The 23,155-nt window shown below is 51.0% G+C and overlaps 2 protein-coding genes across 2 annotated transcripts in view; both read left to right on the forward strand.

Moving 5' to 3' along the window:
• The window catches only part of LOC135829711 (uncharacterized), a 113,838-nt gene extending 106,732 nt beyond the window's left edge, over positions 1-7,106 (forward strand). The window contains exon 20 of the mRNA XM_065342103.1: positions 6,389-7,106. Within this exon, the coding sequence (XP_065198175.1) occupies positions 6,389-6,478 (90 nt within the window). The 3' untranslated portion in view covers positions 6,479-7,106. The remainder of the gene's footprint in view (positions 1-6,388) is intronic.
• Positions 7,107-14,889: 7,783 nt separating this feature from the next.
• Positions 14,890-23,155, forward strand: part of LOC135830093 (adenosine 3'-phospho 5'-phosphosulfate transporter 1-like) — a 10,708-nt gene continuing 2,442 nt past the window's right edge. The window contains exons 1-6 of the mRNA XM_065342484.1: positions 14,890-15,350; positions 16,151-16,590; positions 17,863-18,074; positions 19,244-19,531; positions 20,411-20,597; positions 22,009-22,088. Coding sequence (XP_065198556.1) covers positions 16,299-16,590; positions 17,863-18,074; positions 19,244-19,531; positions 20,411-20,597; positions 22,009-22,088 — 1,059 coding nt within the window. The 5' untranslated portion in view covers positions 14,890-15,350; positions 16,151-16,298. The remainder of the gene's footprint in view (positions 15,351-16,150; positions 16,591-17,862; positions 18,075-19,243; positions 19,532-20,410; positions 20,598-22,008; positions 22,089-23,155) is intronic.

The raw sequence follows: 23,155 nt of genomic DNA on the forward strand, positions 1-23,155 counted from the left end.
TGACGCCAACGGAACCCCTTCCTAGATCGAATTGCGTTTTACAATAGAAAGCAGCAGCGCAATGAGTCATTTGACTCCTTCTTTACTGCAATGAGGGAGCTGTTTGCACAGTGCGATTTCCCTGATATGGAGCTGTGCAGCACATGTACACCTCAGCTATGCAGTACTTGTCCCCAGAGCCTCCGCAAGGTGACGGACGACATGATGCGAGACCGCATCGTAGTTGGCATAGCCAACGACGACACGCGCCATAAGCTCCTGGCAGCTCCGTCCCTCACCCTGGAAACCGCGGCCAAGATCTGCAGGGCTGAAGAAGCTGCACAGCAGACTGGTGACGGCATGGTACCGGCATCCGTGAATGCCGCAACAAGGTCATCATATCAACGCAGCAAATCCGCTTTGGTTAGTTAGCCGAAATCTGCTGCAGCTGACAAGCCGGCGAAGTGCTCGCAGTGCGGACGATCCCAGCACACGAAGTCAATGTGTCCTGCCAAGGGCAAAGAGTGCCGTAAGTGCAAGGGCAGGGACTACTTCGCGGCAATGTGCCGCAAGACCATCGCATGCCTCACCATTCACGCAGTGCAGGCTGGTGACAAAGTGATGCTGTCAACACGTCTTGACGACAACGACCGGTCGTGCACGTTAGAGTGGTTGCCAGATACTGGCTCGGATGTTGATGCTATTGGTGCTAGTCATCTCCGCAGACTTGGTGGCAGTGTAGCTGATCTGGAACCTGACCCCGACCATGTTGTCGCCGTGAACGGTCAGCCATTGACCAGCTTGGGAACTGTTCCCGCCAGGGTTGTCGCTCGTGATGTCACGCACACCACTCGTCTACATGTGTATGACGAACTCAGTAGCGCATTGCTGTCGCGCTCCTCGCTCAAGGCGTTAGGTTTCTTGCCGCCTAACTGGCCACAGATCGCTTCAGTGAAACAAGGAACATCCCGTTCTGCAGAGCACAGCAACCCTACACCAGACCAGCGTGTACGTATCCGCCAGGACTTCCTCGACGAGTTCGCTAGCGTATTTGCAGAGGACACGCTCCGACCCATGGACGGTCAGCCGATGCACATCCAACTCGCGCCTGACGCCCAGCCGTTCAAGTTGAACAATGCCCGTTGGTTACCTTACGCCTATCGTGACCAGGTGAAACTCCAGCTGGACAAGATGGTCGCAGATGGCATCATCGCACCGGTCTCAGAGCCAACGAAGTGGTGTCACCCCATCGTCATAGCCGAAAAGAAAGGCACTGCAGAAGTCCGGATGACGGTGGATTTCACTAAGCTGAACAAGCAAGTCGCATCCCATGCGCGCACCTCGCGGTGTTGTTTCTAACCTTGGTAACGCCCAGTATTTTACCAAGCTGGATGCTCGCCACGGCTACTGGCAGGTCCCCTTGGACGAGGAGTCCAGAAGCTTGACCACATTCATCACACAGTGGGGCAGATATCAGTGCCTGCGGAACCCACAAGGTCTGATTTCTGCTGGCGACGAATTCAACCAGCGGACCGATGCAGCATTCGCTGGTATTGAGCAATTTATCGCTGGTATTGAGCAATTCTCCAAGGTCGTGGATGACTGCCTAGTCTTCACTAATTCCTTTGAGCAGCACCTGGAACGAACTCGTGAAGTTCTTCAACGCGCTCGTCGGTATGGTATCACCCTGTCAGCCAAGAAGTTTGATTTCGCCGTGACCGAGATCAATTTCTGCGGCTACGTGATAAAGAAGTCCGGGTGGAAGACAGACCAGGAAAAGACCCGCGCTATCACCGACTTCGAGATCCCTGCCAATCACACTGACTTGCGATCATTCAAAGGTCTCGTCAACCAGTGCAGTGATTTCAGCTCAACCATCGCCGAACACGCAGCGCCTCTCCGCGGTCTGCTGAAAGCCAAGAATGAGTTTCTCTGGCTACCCGAGCGCACAGTCGCTATGGACGCTGTGAAGCAAGCACTTGTTGACCCACCGTTATTGGCCTTCTTCGACCCGTCAACACAGACACGACTCGAGTGTGACGCCGCTAGGACCAAGGGTCTCGGATTTGGCCTCTGGCAGTACCAGAATAATTCGTGGCGCCTCATTCAGTGCGGCAGCAGATTCATCACCGACACCGAATCCCGGTACGCAATGATCGAACTGGAGATGTTGGGTGTCGCCTGGGCCATCCGAAAATGCCACACCTATCTTGCTGGCATGTCGTTTCATGTAGTTGTTGACCATCAGCCCCTTGTTCCAATGTTGAACACCTACACACTGGACCAGGTTGAGAATCCTCGGCTCCAACGTCTGATGACCAAGGTACAACTCTATCAATTCGACGTCTCGTGGCGCAAGGGCTCTGAGCATGCCTTTGCTGACGCCTTGTCGCGTGCTCCAGTGCAGAACCCGGTTGCCGATGATCTCCTGGGAGAAGCCGACTCCCTATCTGGACAAGCCATCCGTGCATGCCTTCAGCAGGATGACTCCGGATCAGCGCTATTTGGTCTCCCGCTCCACGAGCTCCGCGATGCCGCTCAGTCTGACGTTGATTACGTGCAGTTAGTCTCCTATATTCGTGACGGCTTCCCTTCTGCCAGACGTCACATGCCACCTGCTCTCGCTCCGTATTGGAATGGCCGTGAGCACCTCACCCTGGATAACGGCATCGTCCTCCGTGGCTCTCGTCTTGTTGTGCCCAAGTCTCTACAACGCCGTGTACTGACTGACCTGCATTCGTCTCACCAGGGCCTGGAACGTACCAAGCGTCGTGCGCGTCAAGTGGTTTACTGGCCGAGGATGAGTGATGACATCACAGCCCTGATCCGTGCCTGCCTTGTCTGTCGTGAGCTCCAACGTTCGCAGCAGAAGGAGCCATCGATGAGCGAGCCACAGCCGACATTTCCATTCGAGTATGCCAGCGCAGATCTCTTCTCCTGTCAAGGCTGGCAGTTCCTGGTATATTCTGACCGTCTGTCCGGCTGGCCGTGTGTAGCTCGAATTGGCCGTACCGATACCTCCCATGACATCATTTGTCACTTCCGCCGTTGGTTCGCAGATGTTGGCGTACCGCGCAAGATATTCACTGATGGAGGCCCGCAGTTTGCCGCTTCCCGTGTACGTGAGTTCTGTGAGCGTTGGGGTGTGGAACAGTGCTTTTCCACCCCACACTACCCTCAATTCAATGGCCACGCGGAATCAGCAGTGAAAGCAGTGAAACTGCTCATTCAGAAGACGACCCGGAATGGAGATCTGGATGTAGACTCCTTCCAACGCGGCCTGTTGGAGTGGCGCAATACTCCCCGCCCTAATGGCAGCAGCCCCGCCCAAGTGTTGTTCGGTCAGTCCCTCCAGTCGTTTGTGTTCGCCCACCGTGCCAGCTTTGATCGTCACTGGATTGCGTCTGCTGAAGCTGTGGACTCTGTAGATCCGAAAACACATTATGACAAATCGGCACGCTCTCTCCATTCTCTACGGATTGGCACCCATGTTGATGTTCGGCACCACCAGACCAAGCTGTGGTCCATACGTGGCGTCATTGTAGCAATTGGCAGTCGGCGCGACTACTTCGTCAAGATGCCTAGTGGCTGTGTCCTCTGGCGTAATCGCCGCTTCCCTCGGCCGTACGTTCCCCCCTGTGTTGACTCCGCTAGTCATACCCCTTCCCCAACTTAATCAGTACTTGTACCTACTGACGCCGCTACCCAGCCTGTTCGTCGTAGCACTCGTATTCGCAGGACGCCTGACCGTCTCACCATTACATCTACGTCTGGACAGTCATATGTGTGACAATGTTTGTCTGTAGCATTTGGTCTCATCTTGACATCATGCCTATGTCATTTCATCTCGTCTGTTATGACTTTATTTATTTATTTATTTATTTTTGTTGAGACAAAACCAGGTTTTATCTCAGAAGGGGCGTGAGAGTATAATTATTATTCCCGTAGCTATGCAGAAGACGTTACTTCAGTAACGTCTGGCGCTAGCCAGGGTCCACACAGCTTTAATTTGGTGTTTGTTTGTTTGTTTGTTTGTTTGTGTCACGCCTGGCGCTATCCCGTATCTGTCCCGTACCGTATCACACAGCTGGCCATTTGCTGGATTCCGTATCTGTCCCGTACCGTACCGTACCATCAAACACAGCTGGCTACAAACAGCTGGCCACAATATAATGTACATGTATACGACTCCCTGTGTGTTGCATATGTGCTTGAAGGGGACGGTTGCACTTTTTGTAGCTCCGTTTTATCTTAGTTTTCAGTCGTTCCTCTTACTAGTCTTGCCAAGGGGGTGGCTCTGGGTCCACCAGAGTTGCCCCTGGCGTATTTCTGAATTTGCTGGGGCAAGGGCTCCGCGACGCGGTCGCCAAGGCAGTGTCTTTTCAGTCACGACCGTTGTCGTCCTCGTCTCTCCATTCGCGGTGGTGTAGCTGACCCCCGAATGGTTTCAAACTGCGAAGCTCGGAGGAGTACAGTGGTGGCAGAGGCATGAGCTGTGAGTGGAGACGGTTGCTGGGGATGGATGGTGATGCAGGGAGAAGAGTTACGCTGCCTGACGCCGCGTGGGAAATTGTTTGAACCTGCAATTTCAGTTCGAGCGCGGTGGACTTCTAGACGATGTGTCCTCATGGCTGTTTTTCAACGCTTGGCCTATCGCTGATATCCCTGCGTGGGATGTTCTTCCAGTGGAGTCCAGGTGGGACTTCGGGTGCCCACACTCCATCACCTGGTTGATTGTTTCGGAACTGCAAAAATAATTATTATTGTTTCCTATTTTGTGCGCATCTCTTGTCATCTCTCTTTTCTTTACGTCCCACACCAGATGTACTACTATCGCCGTCTTTCTCTTGCTTTCTCTCCCTGCTTGCTGTTTTTTCTGTTTCTGTTGCCACTGTCCCTCATCATACCCATGCTTGGGTGGTGGGCGGCGTGACCCGTTAGGGTAGCTGCCAATACAGTACGACTCCCTGATGTATAGAGAGACTTTCTGGAAAGAAATAGGGAGACGAGGAGGAAATGAAATTAGAATGGATGTTAGTTACCGAATAGGTGATAGGATGCGTCAGCAAAAACATGCTTTGGAAGAGAGATCCTGTCGTCTCCAAAATAGGCGTGAACGGGCGAGTCAGCGCCGGTCACAGGAAACGTCGGCAGAGTGATCCCGTCGACTCCAGAACGCGCGTGCTCGGCAGAGTCAGTGCCTTCCCAGGAAACATTTCCATCAGTTCCCACAACATGCACGATGAGCTAAGTAACAAAGCATAGCGTAGGGCCCTGAGCTTCCAAGCTCTCTCGTTATGTTACTGTGTTTGTTATTTTGTGTCCGGTTAACACCCATGGAATTTTATCTTCGAAGGGGCGTGTTATGTTATGACGTAATGCCATACAACTTTAGCTCTACTGTGTATGCACGCACGCATATCTTTGAAGGTCTTCTCTGTCGTTTACAGATTGAATCTTGTCAGTTTTTCTACTTCGTATATTCTAACCAATAAACTACTTGTCTCTTGTCTACCGAACCTAACAGATAGTAGGCTGTGCATACAGAACCTCGAGCATTCCAGATGTGAATACTGGATGTCCATACATGAACCCTCACGTCGGGTTTAGGTGCACTAGCTACACAAACTAGTTTCGCAAGCAAAAAACAGAAGCACGGAAACTAAGTCTTCTGCATGCCTTCCTCCTCCTTGCGTCACTCTACATCAACATGTCGGAGACGACGTGAGTGCCATTCAGTTTGCAGAGTGCATTGGAAACTCCGCTTGGTTTGGTCCTGGGCGGATTCAGTTGACGGCAACTTTTCTCCAGATCATAAGACAGTAACACCGTGCAAGATATGTACTACGAATGTGCAGCCGCGTGAATAGGCTGGGTTTCACTGAAACTGTATTACGAGTACGATATCAAATTATACATGGAGGATATAAGACAAAAAAATCCATTTTGAAAGTGTTAAAAGCACAAACTCCAAAATTGTCACTGGATCACCCGGGAGGGATCAGATTAAGGCAGCGACATACAATTCTCTTCTCTGAAATGCAGGATAAAAGGCCAAAATAATCATTTTGAAAGTGGCAAAAGCAAAAAATCCGAAATAATTGCCGCCGAATCACCCGGGAGGGATCAGGTTAAGACAGTGACCACGTACAGTTGTGAGTATCGAAATCCGGCCTAAAGTGCAAAGCTGGCACCCTGGACCAGTTCTAATTACATCACTGCACTTGCATATGTGTATGTCCAGCTGCATTTTTATCACATCCTGGGCGTATAGGGCTGTGCGAGTTCATGGCTCCAAATATGCACTTTAGGTGGGATTTCCCCGAGCACAACTGCACAAGTACCTGTATGACATGATGTATATACTGATAGGTGTGTTACGTGTATATTGCAACTGTCTTGTGTTTAGGATGGCCTGACACCATTGGACGAGGCGAGAATATGGGAACGTCATGCGGTTGTAAAGCTATTGAAGAAGGCCACTCCAAAGTCATCATGATACCTTCACTAAGTGTAAAGTGACTATGCACACACTGCCGGTCATTTCCTACCAGATGTAGCAACATGGCAGCTATCTTTCTCTGGCGGATCCAGAGCTTTAATCGTCACATATGCATGACTTTGAATGTATTTGAGCAATGAGCAGGTAGGACTGCGGTGTTGTCTTGCTGTACCTGCCCACAATGCCAGTGCATTATACCATACATTTCTAGACATGATAGCTTCCATTTCCTCTTCTCTTCTAAGTATCTTAAGCAGATTTTCTTGCACTCTACCCAGTTCTTTACTAGAAGTTACAATGCTTATTTTGCGGACAATTCGAAAAGTTAGAGTGTTAGCAAAGAAATTGTACAATGTCTCTACAGTAGTACGTCGCTAGCATCTCAATTAGAATCAATTGCCATCCTATCGGCAGTGGATTCCAGTTTCATTATTTTCTCCTTTTTAATCAATTGCTCGTTTGACTAGGCTATTCGGTATCCTAGCAGCCTTGTGACTTCCATTGCAAACGGCCACCAAATTTTTTAAATTTTGTTTTACCGCAATCCGAGACAAGAACTTGATACTAGGGCGTAATAATATACCGGTAATTTACTACTCCCTGCTTGATACTACCGGTATTATCAAGAGTACATAAACGGTTTATGTACTCTTGGTATTATCATTAATCATAGCATGTTGCTACACAAGAGAGAGTTTGGAAGCTTTGTCACAACTCCGAGTTTCACGTATCTCTACGATCATCAGGCAACAGCATGTTGCTACATTTTTCTCTGGTCTGCTGCAGTGTTTACCGAAGTGGTACGCCTTGGCACGTTCGTTGTTTACACTGGCATGCTCTGATGCACATGTACTTGTACATGTATATCCTTGTGGAACGACTATCACTGACCTTCTCGCAGTGAATGCACACCTTGTATTGCTAATTTTGCATGGGTTTCATTCATGTCTCTGCGTAGAATGTTTCCGCTTTTCACTGATTGGTATTATTGGAGTTATTGGTGATTTTTCTAATCAATTTCACGCTCTTTGTTGAGCACATCCAGTAGTTAACCCCTTCATACCTACCGTGTACAACTCTGAGGAAGCGAAACAGCTTTCAGTGAAGAATTTTCCAGCTATGGAAAGCTCAGAAACCCAATGAGATACATGTATGAGAGAGGTTCCCCACTGAGTAGCCACTACGTGAGTAGCCACAACGTAAAGTTGAGCAACTTTAGTTGAGCAGCTTTACGCAAAGGGGCGGAGAAAAACCCGTGAACTCGCGAGTTTGCACTCCACTCGGAAAGTGCCCTCTGCTGTCTTGTGCTGTGGACGGGCATGTGCTCGGGGTCTTGCAGGTCACATTCCCTGATCTAGTGAATCGTGTGGTGCAATAATCACAAATGAACCTTGACTACATCGCACATTGATTAGCCACGCCACCTCCGTATTTCATTTAATTTTTAATTTTTCGTTCCACTGCATTTCCGTCAGTACAATAAGCACGTGTTGGTAGAGCTGCGGTTGTCATGGTTATCATTGGTCCATCATGGGATGTGTTCGGTGGGTTTGCGGTTCATGCATGCCCACTCAGCTCGCGTTCAGTCTGTCACAGAAACCTGCAAAATTCGAGTCGTATCTTATACGCCATCGAGTACTGATTTGTTGACCCCGCCAGACACGTGTCCAGTATGTACACCAGTACAGTATGCACCGGAAAAGGGCTGAAACATGCGACCATCGCATTACCATCTCACTAGTACTACTAATACTGAGTACTAACTCACCTCGGCTATAAGTTTGCAACCTGGGAGTAGTAAAATACTGGTATTTTACTACTCCCAGGTTTCCACACACTCACACACACACACACACACACACACATACATACACACACACAGAACATGGTTCAACATCGTATTTCGTTGTATACGCCGAAGTCGCTTCACGAGTACAAATTAGAGAGGGGGCGGATCAACGGTACTTTGCGGTACTAGCTTAGTAATACAATTGTCCTCAGCAGTTCTGTACTACTATACAATTCCCAGAAGTGTGCAACTCCCGCAAACAGAGCTGTTCCGACAGAGTTTCAGTCAAGTTGACATCACTTTCATAATGCAGTTGTCCTCAGTGCACGTGCGATTTACGACTTCTGTGCTGGGTTTCCCAGGTGTTTTCTTGCGCTTTTTTTACGGCTCGTACTATATTTGCAAATAATAATAATAATCGATTTCCACAGTTATGCGTCATGACCAAAATTTGTCTTGCACTTCCAAGTGCAAGACACTCTAAAAAGCTAGTTTGAACAGGATCTAGGGTCAAAATGAGGATTTGTTCACCAAACATGTACATGTAGGTCCAGGCTATGGCTGATATTACGTATAGTCATCTACAACGGGCATTGCATCACTAATAATTATATTTAAGATGATGTCAACTCTAAATTCTGTCGGCACATCAAATGTGACGAACCCGTACTCATTATTTGCACCTTCAAGTGTACATGATAGATATAGCAGGGTGGTATTCAACCCTGCTTTGGGTTCAACTCTCTTGTAGTCACTTTGCACTGCTTTCCAGCATAACCTGTTGGCATGTTATGCAGGGGCGCGTTGGGCGTCGGAACCTGTGCGGCAATCAACTTAAGACTTTTCTGAAGCAATAAAATGGTCTATTTGGGACCAATGTCCCTAAAATAATTCACGGAGGAGGACGCCGGACCCTCCACCTATTCATATGGCCGCACCAATGTCGAATACGTTCCGATGCCCTTGTTATGTGATCTGATGTGAAGTTCTGCCGTCGCAGCACTGAGGTTGTGCAGACAGTTGCACGCTCCCTGGGGGTTATGTAGTCTCGGCTTGATGATACCCATTTCTGCGCGGCACATGACATTGTATTCTTGCAAAATTGTATTGTGTGGATGCGCAAAACTTCGGAGTTAAAATTTTACTTATGTAAAAATTATTATTTTCGTGAACTGCATTCTGCATAAAATGCAGTTCGCATTATGTGTAAAAACGGTTTATTTTAGCACCAGCCCGCCTCCGGCTCCGATGCTCCGGTGATAGTTTTGGTAGAACTCGGAAGTCTTCAGGGACTATTTTGCTGTATTAGAATTTAGTCTGGGCACACTGATCACTTACCAGTGGTTTTGAGCGGGAGACTTGAACCGGGCACCGCAGCCACACCATAGCATAGGTAGACCTGTTTGACGATGACAGCTGAGCATGTACCTTTACAAGCACAAGGAGGAGGAGGAGGAGGAGGAGGAGGAGGAGGAGGAGGAGGAGGAGGAGGAGGAGGAGGAGGAGGAGGAGGAGGAGGAGGAGGAGGAGGAGGAGGAGGACACACTAGACTACTGTGTTGAGAACCATGCTCCTGACTGACTACCAACAGAGTAGCTACCTAGCTGTGGCCTTTATTTTGTTTGACTTAGTACTATAGTTGTTGTTTGTCAGTAGTACTAGTAGCTACTGCATGACTACACTCGTGGACTCCTGCTTGGTTGTGTTGTACCGTACTACAAAAGATCTACGAGAGGACGATTGTGACCAAGAGTAAAGTATTATCATGTCAGTACTTTGATGTGACCAGGCTTCTTGTTCTGGCAACAGAACATAATGAGACTCGTAGACTGAAAAGAAAAAAGGCCCAACCCTGCCCTGCCAGTTATGTGGACTTATGGGGGTCGCCATGGCAAATAATAATGGAAAAACCAAGATCAATCATGCAACGCAAGTAAAAGAAAAAGAAAAATGGAACAGAGGATCAGAAGTGCCATTCTGCATGCGGCCAGCACAGCGAGAATGTCAGCCAAAGCTCGGTCAGATTTCGGCTGAGCGGCGCGATGTCCACGGAGGCTAGCATTTGCTGAGGTGGACAAGAGCGAAAGAGACCCTTGACCTGATCCAGGCCAGTACGGTGGAATAGGGCTCTTTTCTCTGGTCCGAAAGCATACAGGCACCTCTGTTGTAGAGCGCAGAAGCCGCCACGTTTCCCGAATCCTCCAGATGCACTCAAGACCACTGGCACAAATGACGCGTGCTCAATTTCACAGATTTGCTCCTAATACCAGCGCCTCTTCTCAGCTTCGTGTTTTCGGTATGTAGTTGGAAGTGACTGCTGGCGGTTGGAACGTGCATGAGGGTTGAAGATGCGGATGTCTAGGAGCGTCTTCTCGTAACGCCCACCTCATATGCCGGATGCTGCCATGGCCAGGCGAGCGCCGCGACGCCGGCTGAGATCGCTGTGCGATGACGAAGGGTCTCACCGGTGATTGGTTGCAGCGAAGGTTCGGTGCTCACGTCATGGGCCACGTCTTTCAGTAGGGATGCTGTTGAATCACGGTCATTGTGATGCATGGAGGGGTAGCCACCAATGGGGCAGGACCAAACGCGTTCAGGTGTGAATGAAGCACCACATGGACAGGTTGAGGGCAGTCTAGACGGAATCCAACCATAGCGCAAATGAAGCGAATCGCGGAAAGCTTCCTTGTTGAGGACAAACCTGTAGCGACGGAGCGGGCAGCAAGTAAGCCTACTAGAGGCTCCCTTCTCCGAAGCCAGTTCCAGCACCCGAAGCATGGCAGGAGAGCAGCTATCCTTGATGGACTTGGTGTGGTCCATGAGTGCACGGCGGGCTTGTGATGAAGCATCTGCCTTCGCCTTTCTTGTCTCGCGCGGGATGCCATCAAGGGATTCATCCTGAAGCAGGATGCGCTCTACGAGGGCGTGTGTGATAGCTTTAGAGTCACGATGCTGGATTGACAGGGAGGCCGGGACGATGAGCCCCAAACCTCCGTCTCTGCAGGGTAGAGCTTGGATGGACCTGTCAAGATCACCTGGAGGGGTTGGTCGGTGATGGCAGGAATGAGCTTCGTGCGGATCGCGGCCTCCAACGGAGCTAGCAAGTGCGCTGTGTCGGGCACGGTTCGGAGGCTAGGGTAGCCGCTGGTTGAGCAGGAGAGAGCATGGGCCACGGTGAATGATTTACCACAGCTGCAAGCCGAGGGCAACCGCTTCAGAGGCCAGCCATATAGCAATGAAACCGCATCGTGAAATGCGCCCTTGGATAGCATGAAGCCAAACATCTTCAGTGGTTTGCATGCCAGTCACGACGAGGCACCCTTCTCCACCGCCAGCTCCCTGGACCGCTATAAGTCCGATGCAATGCTCACTTCCACAGCGACTAGGGTCTCCTTCTCCCTTACGGAGTGGATCCTGCGCACCTTCGCCTTCTCTGCCTTCATGGTGTGGTGAACATCACCTAGGTCCGTGTTTTGCACGATGATCCGCTCCACCAATGGCTGCGTGATGGTCCTGGAGTCATCAAACTGGCTGGCGAGATCGCACGGGTTGATTAAACCCATGCCCCCTAGGCGACAAGGCAGAGCGAGAAGAGTGCGGGTGGTCTGATCAGGAGCGGGGTGTCCTGTGAGCGCCGGGATAAACTCGCCGTGGATAATCTCCTCCAGTGGCGGGAAATTCTCCGTCGCTTCTGGCATGGTGCGAGCGAGGAATGTCCACTTGCCCTTCAGCCCTTGCGTGAACGCCGTGTACGCTGCTTGTGGTTGCGATTGGGCTTACCTGGTGAGGACTTGCAGTTCCTTCACCCATTCCGTGACCTTCGCTGCAACAAACTGCTTGCAGAAAGCAGCAGTGCCCAGTCCCGCATCCAGGTGACGGCAACCGTCTTGCATGATTGCGATGTTAGTCCCATGGAACACTTCCTCCGCGGTTTTGGCAAACTGTGGTTTCACCAGGAGCGTGGACTTAGAACCATTGATGAAGTATCCGTACTTGTGGCCCTCCTCCTCGAGCGTGTTCCACCATACATGCAGCGCACGCATACGGCCTGCTGCTGTGGAATCATCCGCAAACCAGATGTGCTGTGTCGCTGACCTGCTCTCCGCCTTCTGCATGAGTGGGAGGAACCCAATGGCACACATGGGCATTGCGATCAGGTCTCCGTGGGTGGTGTCCTCCTCAGAAAGAAGACACTCCCCATCGACGAACAGCCGAGCGGGATGCCGGTAGGTGTTGGTGACGGCACCCGCAATGGCCGGACAGAGGTGACGGATGTTGTGCAAGCACACACTGCGGTTCAGCCTGTTGAACACATTGCTCACGTCTGCTAGGAGGACTGCTTCGGTCTCTTCCTCGTTCCACAGGTGCGCTATTGCGTGGATTGCTGCTTCCACGCCACATTCTTGGCCGCCACACAGCTGAAGCGACCCGACCGCCTGTTGGATCTGCTCTCCGATTATGGTGAGGATGGCTTTGCCTACTATCCGTCTGAGGGCTTCACATATGCCGATTGGGCGCACCCCGGGCTTCTTATCCAGAGGCACCAAGCGGCATGCCGTGAATGGCTCGAGGGAGATTGGGTTGATGATTCCGGTGGCGATGCGCTTGGCGCAGGTGGCGATGCTATCACATAGCTGGTCGGAGGACGCTCCGAACGAGGTGCACAAGCCTTTCCAACTGGTAGAGTCCCTGCCGGATGGGCCTGCTGCTCCATTTGTCCTTAGCACCGATTGCCGAATGATGTCTCTGTTCAGAGCTTCGAACAGCACCGAGTGCGGCAGTTCAGGGCAGGGGCCGATGATGAGAGCATCTGCATGCATGGGTTCCGCCGGCGAGCGCTTCTCTTTCAGCGTTTGCCTCACGGTTTTACCGTCAGTGGAGGAGTCCAGATTTAGCAGCCCACCCGAGAGCGTTGCTGTCAGGGACTGGGGAGCTGCGCCCAGTTTACCATTTGTGATGAGGGTAGCGAAACGTCGTGCGTCATCTGGACTTTGGGCCCGTTACCCGCCACGTGACGTTCCTTGGTTAGTTGGCGCTGGGTGGTACGTACTTCCCGGACGAGTTCATCGATGTTTCCCTCGTTCCATAGCTGCATTCGTCGGTTCAGACATTCCACATGCACCTTACGTGTCAGGCAGTTGACCTGTTGTTGCAGTAGAAGACTGTGGCAGACCATAAGTGCCGTCAAGGCTATGCCTTCTCCCGCCGCATTTGTTCCGAACGTGTTGAGGTAACGAGCGCTCAAGTCCACCACTGACCTGCCATGTGCACCCGATGGGATGGAGAACAGGTTAGGCCGGAAGTGTACAATTTCCTCGTACGCTGCAGCTATGACCTGCCCTGTGTCCTCGGGGCTCAGCTCACCGAGTATGAGTCGTTGGTCAGCTGGCAGGATTGGCGGCGTTGCAGCCCCCTGCCCACTAGCTGTACCGTGCGCGTTTGTGGGTTCCGGCTCGCTGTTGCTATTGGGCTGCGAGGAGCTCAGGCTCGCTAGGAGGGCGACCTCTTGTGCTGTTGTTTGTTGGTCTTGCCGTGGAGCATTGGCTTCACGTTGCAGTGCAACTTCTCCATAGGAGCCGGTCTCCGAGGGTGTTGGTGTAGCGGCATCGAGAAGGTCCCATGCTACCTTTTGCGAATTGGAAATCGGGTTGGCGAGGTGCGTTGTTCCAGGGTGTCCCACGCCAGCTGCTGCGAGGCCGACACTTGGGTAATGCCATCTAGTCCTTGGCCCTGACCGTCGACGCAGAGCTTGGCGACGTGGAGTTGTTTCAGTGCTTCCCGCGCCAACTGCTGCGAGTCCGACACCTGCTTGGTGCTACCTAGTCCTTGGCCCTGACCATCGGTGTGGAGCTCCTCCAGAGGCCGCGGCGGAGTGTCCCGAGCCGACTATTGCGACACGTGGGCTTCACCCTGGGTTGTCGGTCTCCACGTGGGGGACGCGGCGGCTGGAATGTATCGTATGGTTCGAAAGCCTACTGGACTGGCCCTCGCCGCGACGGTTGCGAATTTCGGCATCTTGCCCTGTTCCCGGGCCCACAATCCTCGCACAGCTTGCCAGCTTCTCGGCAACAGCAGCCTTTTCCGCACTTGGAATTGCCAGTGCACTGGCAACAATGGCCGTCAGGGACGCCAGTCGCGGGGTTGTCCTTTGTGGGCATCACTGTGGGGAGAGCTACCAAGTCAACTTGTGCAACTTTTGAAGTTCGCGAAACTCGGGGAAAAGCAGGAGCACAAAATTCAAACTCTACATCACGGGACGGGACGATCCAGGTACCAAGACTCAAGAGTACATAACCCCACCCCCACCCCGGGGGTTATGTACTCTTGACTTGTTGCCTAGCGCCTTATGGCTAATGTTGGCACTGTTCCGGTATGAGTCTGAGTAATTTTTTTCTGTTCAACCAGGGAGTCGTAAAAAACCGGTATTTTACGACTCCTTGTTTTCAACACAATGACTCATGCATTCCATCATGATCCATATCGCGGGGCGCCGGCTAGCGGGCCCAGTACTTTACTAGCGGCTGAGCTACAAAATTTTGTAGCTCAGATCTGCATGCGCTGATTCATGATTATGGATTTCAATCAACAAAGAGAAAAAACATCATAAAAATTTGCCTTCGCCGACGACATGCCATGCCATGCCCAGTCACCGGTCATGACCCGGTCACCGTGCCGGAAGGCTGAAAGCTGCCTGTCTTTCATTGAAGAAAGCAATGGCCGTGTGTAGCTTCATGTGCTGGTACTAATATCGTTGACATTCACTGCATCCCATGGCCCAAGCGAGGTGAACAATTGGGAACCTGCTGCAATACTGTAGATCCATTCTCTTTCTCAAATCTGTAACGTTTTCATTTGAGCACCCGTACCCTTCCACAGCAATTATTCATTTTCAGAATTATAAAGTCGCATGTTGGAATTGAGCTCCGGAGGTGGCCAGCTGGGTTCGGCTGGTACATGTAGTGGCTTGCTAGCTGGCTTTGAAAGTTTGATGGAGTTTCCCAATTGTATATTATTGTAGTCATCTCGATGCGACCAGCGACACAGTCGTTTCTGTTGGCTTTGAATACGACCGCGCTGCGGGTGAGTCTTTCGTTTTTCCCTACACAATAATTTTTCTGTTTGTCTTGTATTTCCTATACTATACAACCAAGGCTTGCAAAAAGCTTGCCAAGCATGCAATACCTCGGTACCTCTACGGGTACGCGAGTCGTATGCGCGCTCTTGCACTAGGATCACGTGTTTATACGTGAGTGAAATTGAGCGAATTGGTCATATCGGCTCGTACTTCCGTGCTTAGGTTTTCAGTACGCGTTACAGGCGCAAGGCTATTGAAATGAGCCTTAGGACTGTTATGAAGCTTTCAGAGGTCCAGGATGCATAGGCGCAATGTCCTGTTGTCATTCTCCCTCAAATACATGTTGCAAAATTCCAAACCGCGGCTGTTCTTCCGTCTTGTCAGATTTGAACGACGGCGAAGCCTAGTTGTTTCTGCGTAGATCATTTTGTAGGTCACAATTTTGTATGTCACAAAATAGCATAGCACGTGTACCACATTCGTGTGTGTGTGTGTGTGTGTGTGTGCGCGCGTGCATGTGTGCGGGCGTGTGTGGATGTGTGCGTATGTGTGTGGTGTGTGCGTGCGTGTGTGTGTGCGTGTGGGTGTGATACATGGTGTGTGTGCGTGTGTAGTTGCACGTTGAACAGAACATGTAATATGTGACTGAATGCAGGTGTGCGTGCAGTGCTCTTGTTGCCCTGTGCTGGCCTGTGTGCTGGCCTGTGTGCTGGCCTTGATAACGGACAAGTAAAGTAACTTGTTTGTCCTGCGTATGTTCATGTGTGTGTGTGTGTGCGCGCGCGCGTGTGTGTGTTTTGTGTAGCCGCTACTGAGGTGGAGAGGGGCGGTAGAGATCCTGTCAGGTGCGGTGTCGCAGGGATTGCCAGCTGCCCGATCTCTCCCGCTGCACGAGAAAAAACCGAGAGGTAGTTGTTGAGTGGCGTGCCAGCACCAGCATTGTAGCTGACAGCATGACGTACTCGCAGTGGTGGCGCTTGACGCATGTCGTGTTCGGTGTGCTCGCCGCTTCTCTCCTGCTTGTGGCTCGTGCCGAGGCAGAGGCTGACGCAGCGCTCGCAGCAGAGCAGCACCAAGCCGCTGGCAGCCTGTCGGCTTCGGCGCATTCGTCGTCGTCATCGGCGCCTGCGTCACAATGGGATGTTCTGTGGCACTTCATGCTCAACCTGGCCACGTATGCGTCACTGCTTGCACCGGCCTACTTCGCGGTGCGCTGGTTAAAGGCCACGCCGCATGTCATGTATGGTGAGTCTGATGGGCGGCTTGTGAGCAGGACGCTTTTGTTTACGCGGACAGGAGTCCATGGTCGAATGCTTGTGAAAACAACTCGTGACGGGTGCGTGTGTGTGTGTGGGGGGGGGGGGGGGGTGCGTGGATGTGTGTGTGTGTGTGTGTGTGTGTGTGTGTGTGTGTGTGTGTGTGTGTGTGTGTGTGTGTGTGTGTGTGTGTGTGTGTGCTTCTATTTGAAGTATACATACCTGTTAACCATGGACTGCTTCTGACTAGATTAACTCTTGTGTAATCAATGGTGCTAGTGACGCTTATATCAGATCCACCCTGGTTTAGCCACCCACACTAGTAGCAAGTATTACCTTCACTGGGGGCAGGGGTAACTGCAGTTGGATCCCTGGACGGATACCCTGATGCCGTCAATCCTTTTTCTGCACCTTGTCCACACCCACTTACTGAGGTGTGGTGAGCCCATAAGTGGCACCATTTTCAAGTCCACCCAGAGTTTTGGGGATTTCAGGGGGTGTCGGCCGTTGGGCGGTTCAATAGCCAATTTAGTCATCTTTCCAAGATTCCTTTTGAGTCTCTCTCCCTCTCCCGGGGAGACCCACATGACCAGTTTTGGCAGTGAGCAACAAGTACAAGTGTGTGTGAGTGTGTGTGTGTGTGTGTGTGTGTGTGTGTGTGTGTGGGCATGTGTGTGTGTGGGGGGGGGGGGGGGGAGGGGGTGTCTGTGTGTGTACGTGTGTGTGTGTGTACGTGTGTCCACTATGCACCGGCTATGATGTGTATTCTTTCATTTGTACCGTGCGGATTTCATCTCTCCGTCCGGTCAACTGGGTAGCCAAGTGGTCCTAAAACACATAAAATCGTGAACATGAGTCATGATGAACGTTCACACACTGGACAGTTGTATAACGACCCCCGGTCGTGCATGAGAAATCTGGTGTTATTTTCAAGTTGTCTTCATTCATGAGCCGGTTGAAAGTATGCCTGAAGATAGTGTCGTTATTCGCCAGTTGTTGTTACATTACCTGATGTCGTTATTCACCAGTTTTTGTTGTACCCAGGGTCGTCATTCATGAGTTGTTGTTGTACCTAGATCGTTATTGCCCGAGGTCATTATTCAAAGAGGTTTTTTTATCCCCGGGGTCGTTATTACACAAGGTCGTTATTCACGAATTGTTATACCCAAGGTCGTTATTACCCGGGGTCGTTATTACCCGAGGTCGTTATTCACAAGTTTGACTCTACTCTTGGTGACGGTCTGTCTCTACACTGTCCCAGGAACGGCAATCTGGTCGAAGCTTGTTCGTTCGTGCGTCCTGGGCATTGAGGCAACACCAAGTGATGTATCGTCGTCACTTGAGGAGGGTGCGGGTAGTTCTGTGGGTACATCGGCAGATGCACTGCGTAGTTCTCGCATTGCTGCGCTGAAGAAATTTGAAGATAGCATTCCGCGCTCAGCGCGTCTGACTATCTGCGCGCTTGGCTTGCAGGTTAGTTCTGTAGTGTGTGTGTGTATGTGTGTGTGTGTGTGTGTGTGTGTGTGTGTGTGTGTGTGTGTGTGTGTGTGTGTGTGTGTGTGTGTGTGTGTGTGTGTATGTGCCTGTGTGTGTGTGTGTGTGTGTGTGTGTCAAGCTGTTGAATGGTGCAATCCCAGCACAAGCTGTTGAATGGTGCAATCCCAGCACAAGCTGCTATGGCTTCTGCTGTAGCATCGCTATCATCGTTTCCGGCGATGGGCATCAAAAGGTCCAAAAGGTGTGTGTGTGTGTGTGTGTGTGTGTGTGTGTGTGTGTGTGTGTGTGTGTGTGTGTGTGTGTGTGTGTGTGTGTGTGTGTGTGTGTCCCATATGGTGCAGTGGTATGTGCAGCGATTCCAATCGATAGGTTGCGGGTTCGATTCCCGACGATTATGGTCATACACGTCTTTCTTCTCTTTCTCAGACTCTTCCTGACTTTTCTTTCATTCTCCTGGGTGGGTACCAACAGCCAGTGCATGCCGGAGTATGTGGTGTGATGTGTGTGCGGGAACAAAATTAAAGAAGAACAACAAGTAGGGATTCACTGGCCAGAAAAAGCCACTTTATAGCTGTGTGGTGTAGACCAGGCTGAATAGTGGCGGCCAATTCTTCAGCCTTGCAAGCTGTTGAATGGTGAAATCCCAGGACAAGTTGCTATGGCTTCTGCTGTAGCATCGCTATGGACCAATGGTGTGTGTGTGTGTGTGTGTGTGTGTGCGTGCGTGTGTGTGTAAGGTGTGTAAGGTGTATGTCTGTGTGTGTCTGTTTGTTTGTGTTTGTTTGTTTGTGTGTATGGGGGGGGGGGGGGGGTGATGCATGACAAGACACGCTATGGTGAAGCTCTGTGGTCTACCAGCAGCCAGTTCAGTTGTTGGATGAACTTATGTGAGTAGTGGCTCGGTCTTTTGCCATTCGCCTTGACCGCATGAGGTCCTATTGTTGTGCATGTGTGTGTGTGCGTGCGTGGTGTGTGTACGTGTGTGTACGTTTGTGTGTACGTGGGTGTATGTGTGGATGGTGTTTACATTTGTGTGTGTATGTACGTGTGTGTGAGTGTCTGTGTACTTCGAAGTACGTGTGTATGTACGTGTGTATGTACGTGTGTGTGTGTGTGTGTGTGTATGTGTGCCTATATGCATCTAGATATCCTATGTAACCTGGGGAGTACTGCAGGAGCGCATTATGACGCGGTCGTATGGTGGCGGCGATGCTGAGGGCAGCGATGGGCGCGAAGAGCGCTTCACCAACTCTCAGTTCCTGGTATTGGTCAATCGTCTCCTGGCGTTCGTTGTGGCTTGTGCAGCAGTGGCTGTAATTCCTCACCCTCCTCATGCCACACCGCTCTACAAATACTCGTTCTGCTCGATTTCCAACGTCCTGTCAAGCTGGTGTCAGTACGAAGCTCTCAAGTTTGTTAGCTTTCCAACGCAGGCAAGTGTAGCTCCCGCGCGTGTGTGTGTGTGTGTGTGTGTGTGTGTGTGTGTGTGTGTGTGTGTATGCGTGTGTATGCGTGCGTGCGTGTGTGCGTGCGTGCGTGTGCGGTGTATGCAAGTGTGTGTGTGCATACATTCGTGCATGCGTGCGTGTGTTCTTGTACGATAGCATGCTCTGTGTAGGTATGCACACACTTGTACTCCAGGTCATTATACTCGGCACAATGTGTGTGTGTGTGTGTGTGTGTGTGTGTGTGTGTGTGTGTGTGTGTGTGTGTGTGTGTGTGTGTGTGTGTGTGTGTGTGTGTGTGTGTGTGTGTGTGTGTGCATCTAGTGTCTGCTTCTATCAAAGCAGCGTGCTGTCTATACTGGTTACCCCAGCAAGTGTAGGGTGTGCATAGGTAACTGTCTTGGCCGTTTTATGCCGATGCACTCCGTGTGGTGTAGACCAGGTGTGCATTGGTGGTTGATTCACATGGCTTCGCCAGTTGTGTGGATTAGACAGTTATCTGGCGCAAGTCTTGATCTGTCTCATTCAGATCTTGTTCGCTATCGTTGCTATAAGAGAAAATCTGTGGGTGCACATCCAGTGCATTTGCAGATTTGCGTGCTTCTCTTGCGACGGGCGTATACATGGTGTGTGTGTGTGGGTGAGTTGGTGTGTGTGAGTTGGTGTGTGTGTGTGTGTGTGCGAGTGTGTGTGTGTGAGTTGGTGTGTGTGTGTGTGTGTGTGTGTGTGTGTGTGTGTGTGTGTGTGTGTGTGTGTGTGTGTGTGTGTGTGCGATTGTGTGTCGCACGGTCCCGGTACATGTAGCTGTGCCCGAATCACCACCAGACAATAGCGCGCTGCTCTGCCCTGTTCTTCTCTTTGTCACAGGTCGTGTTCAAGTCGTGCAAGGTGATTCCCGTCATGCTGATGGGTAAGGTCGTGTCGCGTCGCTCCTACGCCTGGTACGAGTATGGCATTGCCGTTCTCATCTCCGTCGGCGTCAGTATCTTTCTGCTGGCGGATACCGGCGGCATGGGACGGGCTGGCAAGGCCGCTGCCGCCACCACATTCGCAGGTACGTATGTCTGATTAGTGCTAGCGTCTGCTCCTCGTATCCAAGTAGTCGTGGTGATGTGGTGGGGGGGGGGGGGGCTGCGTCTTAACTCTCATACCCAAATAGTGGTGGTGACGTGTGTGTGTGTGGGGGGGGGGGGGGGCTGTGTCTGAACTCTCATACGCGCCAAGTAGTCATGGTGATATGGGGGGAGGGGCTTATGCCTCAGCTCACGTTAGTATATTGGGTTCCTGTGAATGTTTTAGAATTCTCTGCATTTTGGGATATTATTCTGACGAACTTGTCAAGAATTTGCTGACATACTTCATGCGGGCGCTGTGAACGGCTAATTTTGGCGACTGACAATGTTCAACTGTGTAGATGGGTGGATTACCCAATCTCATGTGCTAGTCACATTGCAGTCTGCACTGCTCTCCTTCAATCTACACCATAGCTCAGTCACCATAGCTCAGTCACCATAGCTCAGTTACTAGAAACTCCATACAGTGGTCCCTTTGTAACCTGACGCCATTCGTGCTACGGAAATAGTGCTTGAAAGTGCTACGTTACAGCATAGCAACAATTTCAAAAATTGGATCCACTTGGACCCAGCTTTTGTATGGATCCAAGCACATTTCAAGCCGTCTTACTCTCAGCAAGGTGATGTAACCAGTGAAACTGACTGATTTGGCTACTGGGGGCAGGGTTACAACTGGTGGCGAAGTAAAAGTCACCCCTGCATACGACACGAGTGGGTTGCTATGCACCCACATACTGAGGCAATAGCAAAGTCACACCTTAGTGGATCCGAAATAGAAATCTGATGTCAACTTAGTACTCTCTGGCCGTTTTTGACGTCATCACTTTCAAGCCCTATAGTGCTGGATCAGGGAGGCTGCTGGATTAACAAATCTGATTTTCTGCTGCAATACGCATGAAGAGGACATTTTGACTACTGTTTGTTCTGCTGGATTATAGAGGGTGCGCGTTTATAAAGTGCTGGATTAAAGAGGAACGACTGTATATAGAAGACTTTTGAGTGGCAAACGTGCTGTGTGGCGTGTATTGCATATCCTCTTACATAGTGAAGGTCCCTGGTTTGAGTCCTCATGATGCCAATCAGTCTTCTCATCCGACATTTTCCCTTTCAGTCCCTCCAACTGATGAATGCATGTCCTGTTGTGGACATGGAAATCCGGTCGCACGTCTAGCGGCCCCAGGGCGCTGGTCATGCAGCCGTGGGTAAGCGGTACACGCATGCATGCGTTGCTTGTCGCATCGGATCAACACTATTGTGCGCTGACAACGTTCTGTACGGCTCGTACGCGCTGAGGGCGCACGCCCCGGTCAATCGACTGGATTTCCATGTCCACGACACTACGTGTGTCTCGTACGCGCGTGTGTTCACTGCTCTGTTCTGCTGTTGTCTCAGGTGTGGTGATCCTGTCTGGCTACCTGACCTTCGACAGCTTCACCAGCAACTGGCAGAAGAATCTATTCGACACGTACAAGGTAACACAGAGAGAGACAGACAGACAGACAGACAGACAGAGAGAGAGAGAGAGAGAGAGACAGAGAGAGAGAGAGAGAGAGAGACAGAGACAGAGACAGAGACAGAGAGTGTGTGTGTGGGAAATACACGTATCCTAGTGTTATTGTGTTATTGTCACTTGCCCCTGGACCACAATGGGGCATCTAGTATCTGCTTCTATCAAAGCAGCGTGCTGTCTATATTGGTTACCCCAGCAAGTGTAGGGTGTGCATAGGTAACTTTTCTTGGCCGTTTTATGCCAATGTACTCCGTGTGGTGTAGACCAGGTGTGCATTGGGTGTCGAATCACATGGCTTCGCAGGTTGTGTGGATTGGACAGTTCTCTGGCGCAAGTCTTGATCTGTCTCATTCAGATCTTGTCCGCTATCGTTGCTATAAGAGAAAATCTGTGGGTGCACATCCAGTGCATTTGCAGATTTGCGTGCTTCTCTTGCGACGGGCGTATACATGGTACCAAGAGTACATAACCCCAAGAGTGTGCAACTGCCTGCACAACCTCTATGCTGTGCTTCGACGGCAGAACTTCACATCACGTGACATGGTTCAAAAGGTTATGCTGGCAAACAGTGCAAAGTGCCCACAAGAGAGTTGTACCCAAAGCTGGGCTGTGTACAACCCAGCATCTATGCACTAGAGTGCACGGGTTCATCACGTGATGTGAAGTTCTGCCGTCGCAGACCCCATAGCTGGAGTTGCACACTTTTGGGGTTATGTACTCTTGATGGTACATGGTACAATGGGAGGGGGGGGGGGGCATGTGATTAGTCACTAACCGTCTTGTGGTGCATATCACATAGCCCCAAGAGTAGATAAACAGGAGTGTGCAACTTTGCGAATGGGTTGGCCCGCGGCGGAAATTTTTGTTGACGTAGTCTTTTCTACGGCGCACACGCTGTGCGTCTGTTGGGAAGTTTTGCCTCGTGCACTTGGCCTGGCTTTGCATTACAAGGTCGCATGTGCTCTCACACTGCTCCGCGGCAAAACGTGAGCGCTCTGTAAAAAGGTGAGGTCAACAATACTTTCCGCC

The sequence above is a fragment of the Sycon ciliatum genome, chromosome 13 (genome assembly GCF_964019385.1).
Source record: "Sycon ciliatum chromosome 13, ocSycCili1.1, whole genome shotgun sequence".
NCBI lineage: Eukaryota > Metazoa > Porifera > Calcarea > Leucosolenida > Sycettidae > Sycon > Sycon ciliatum.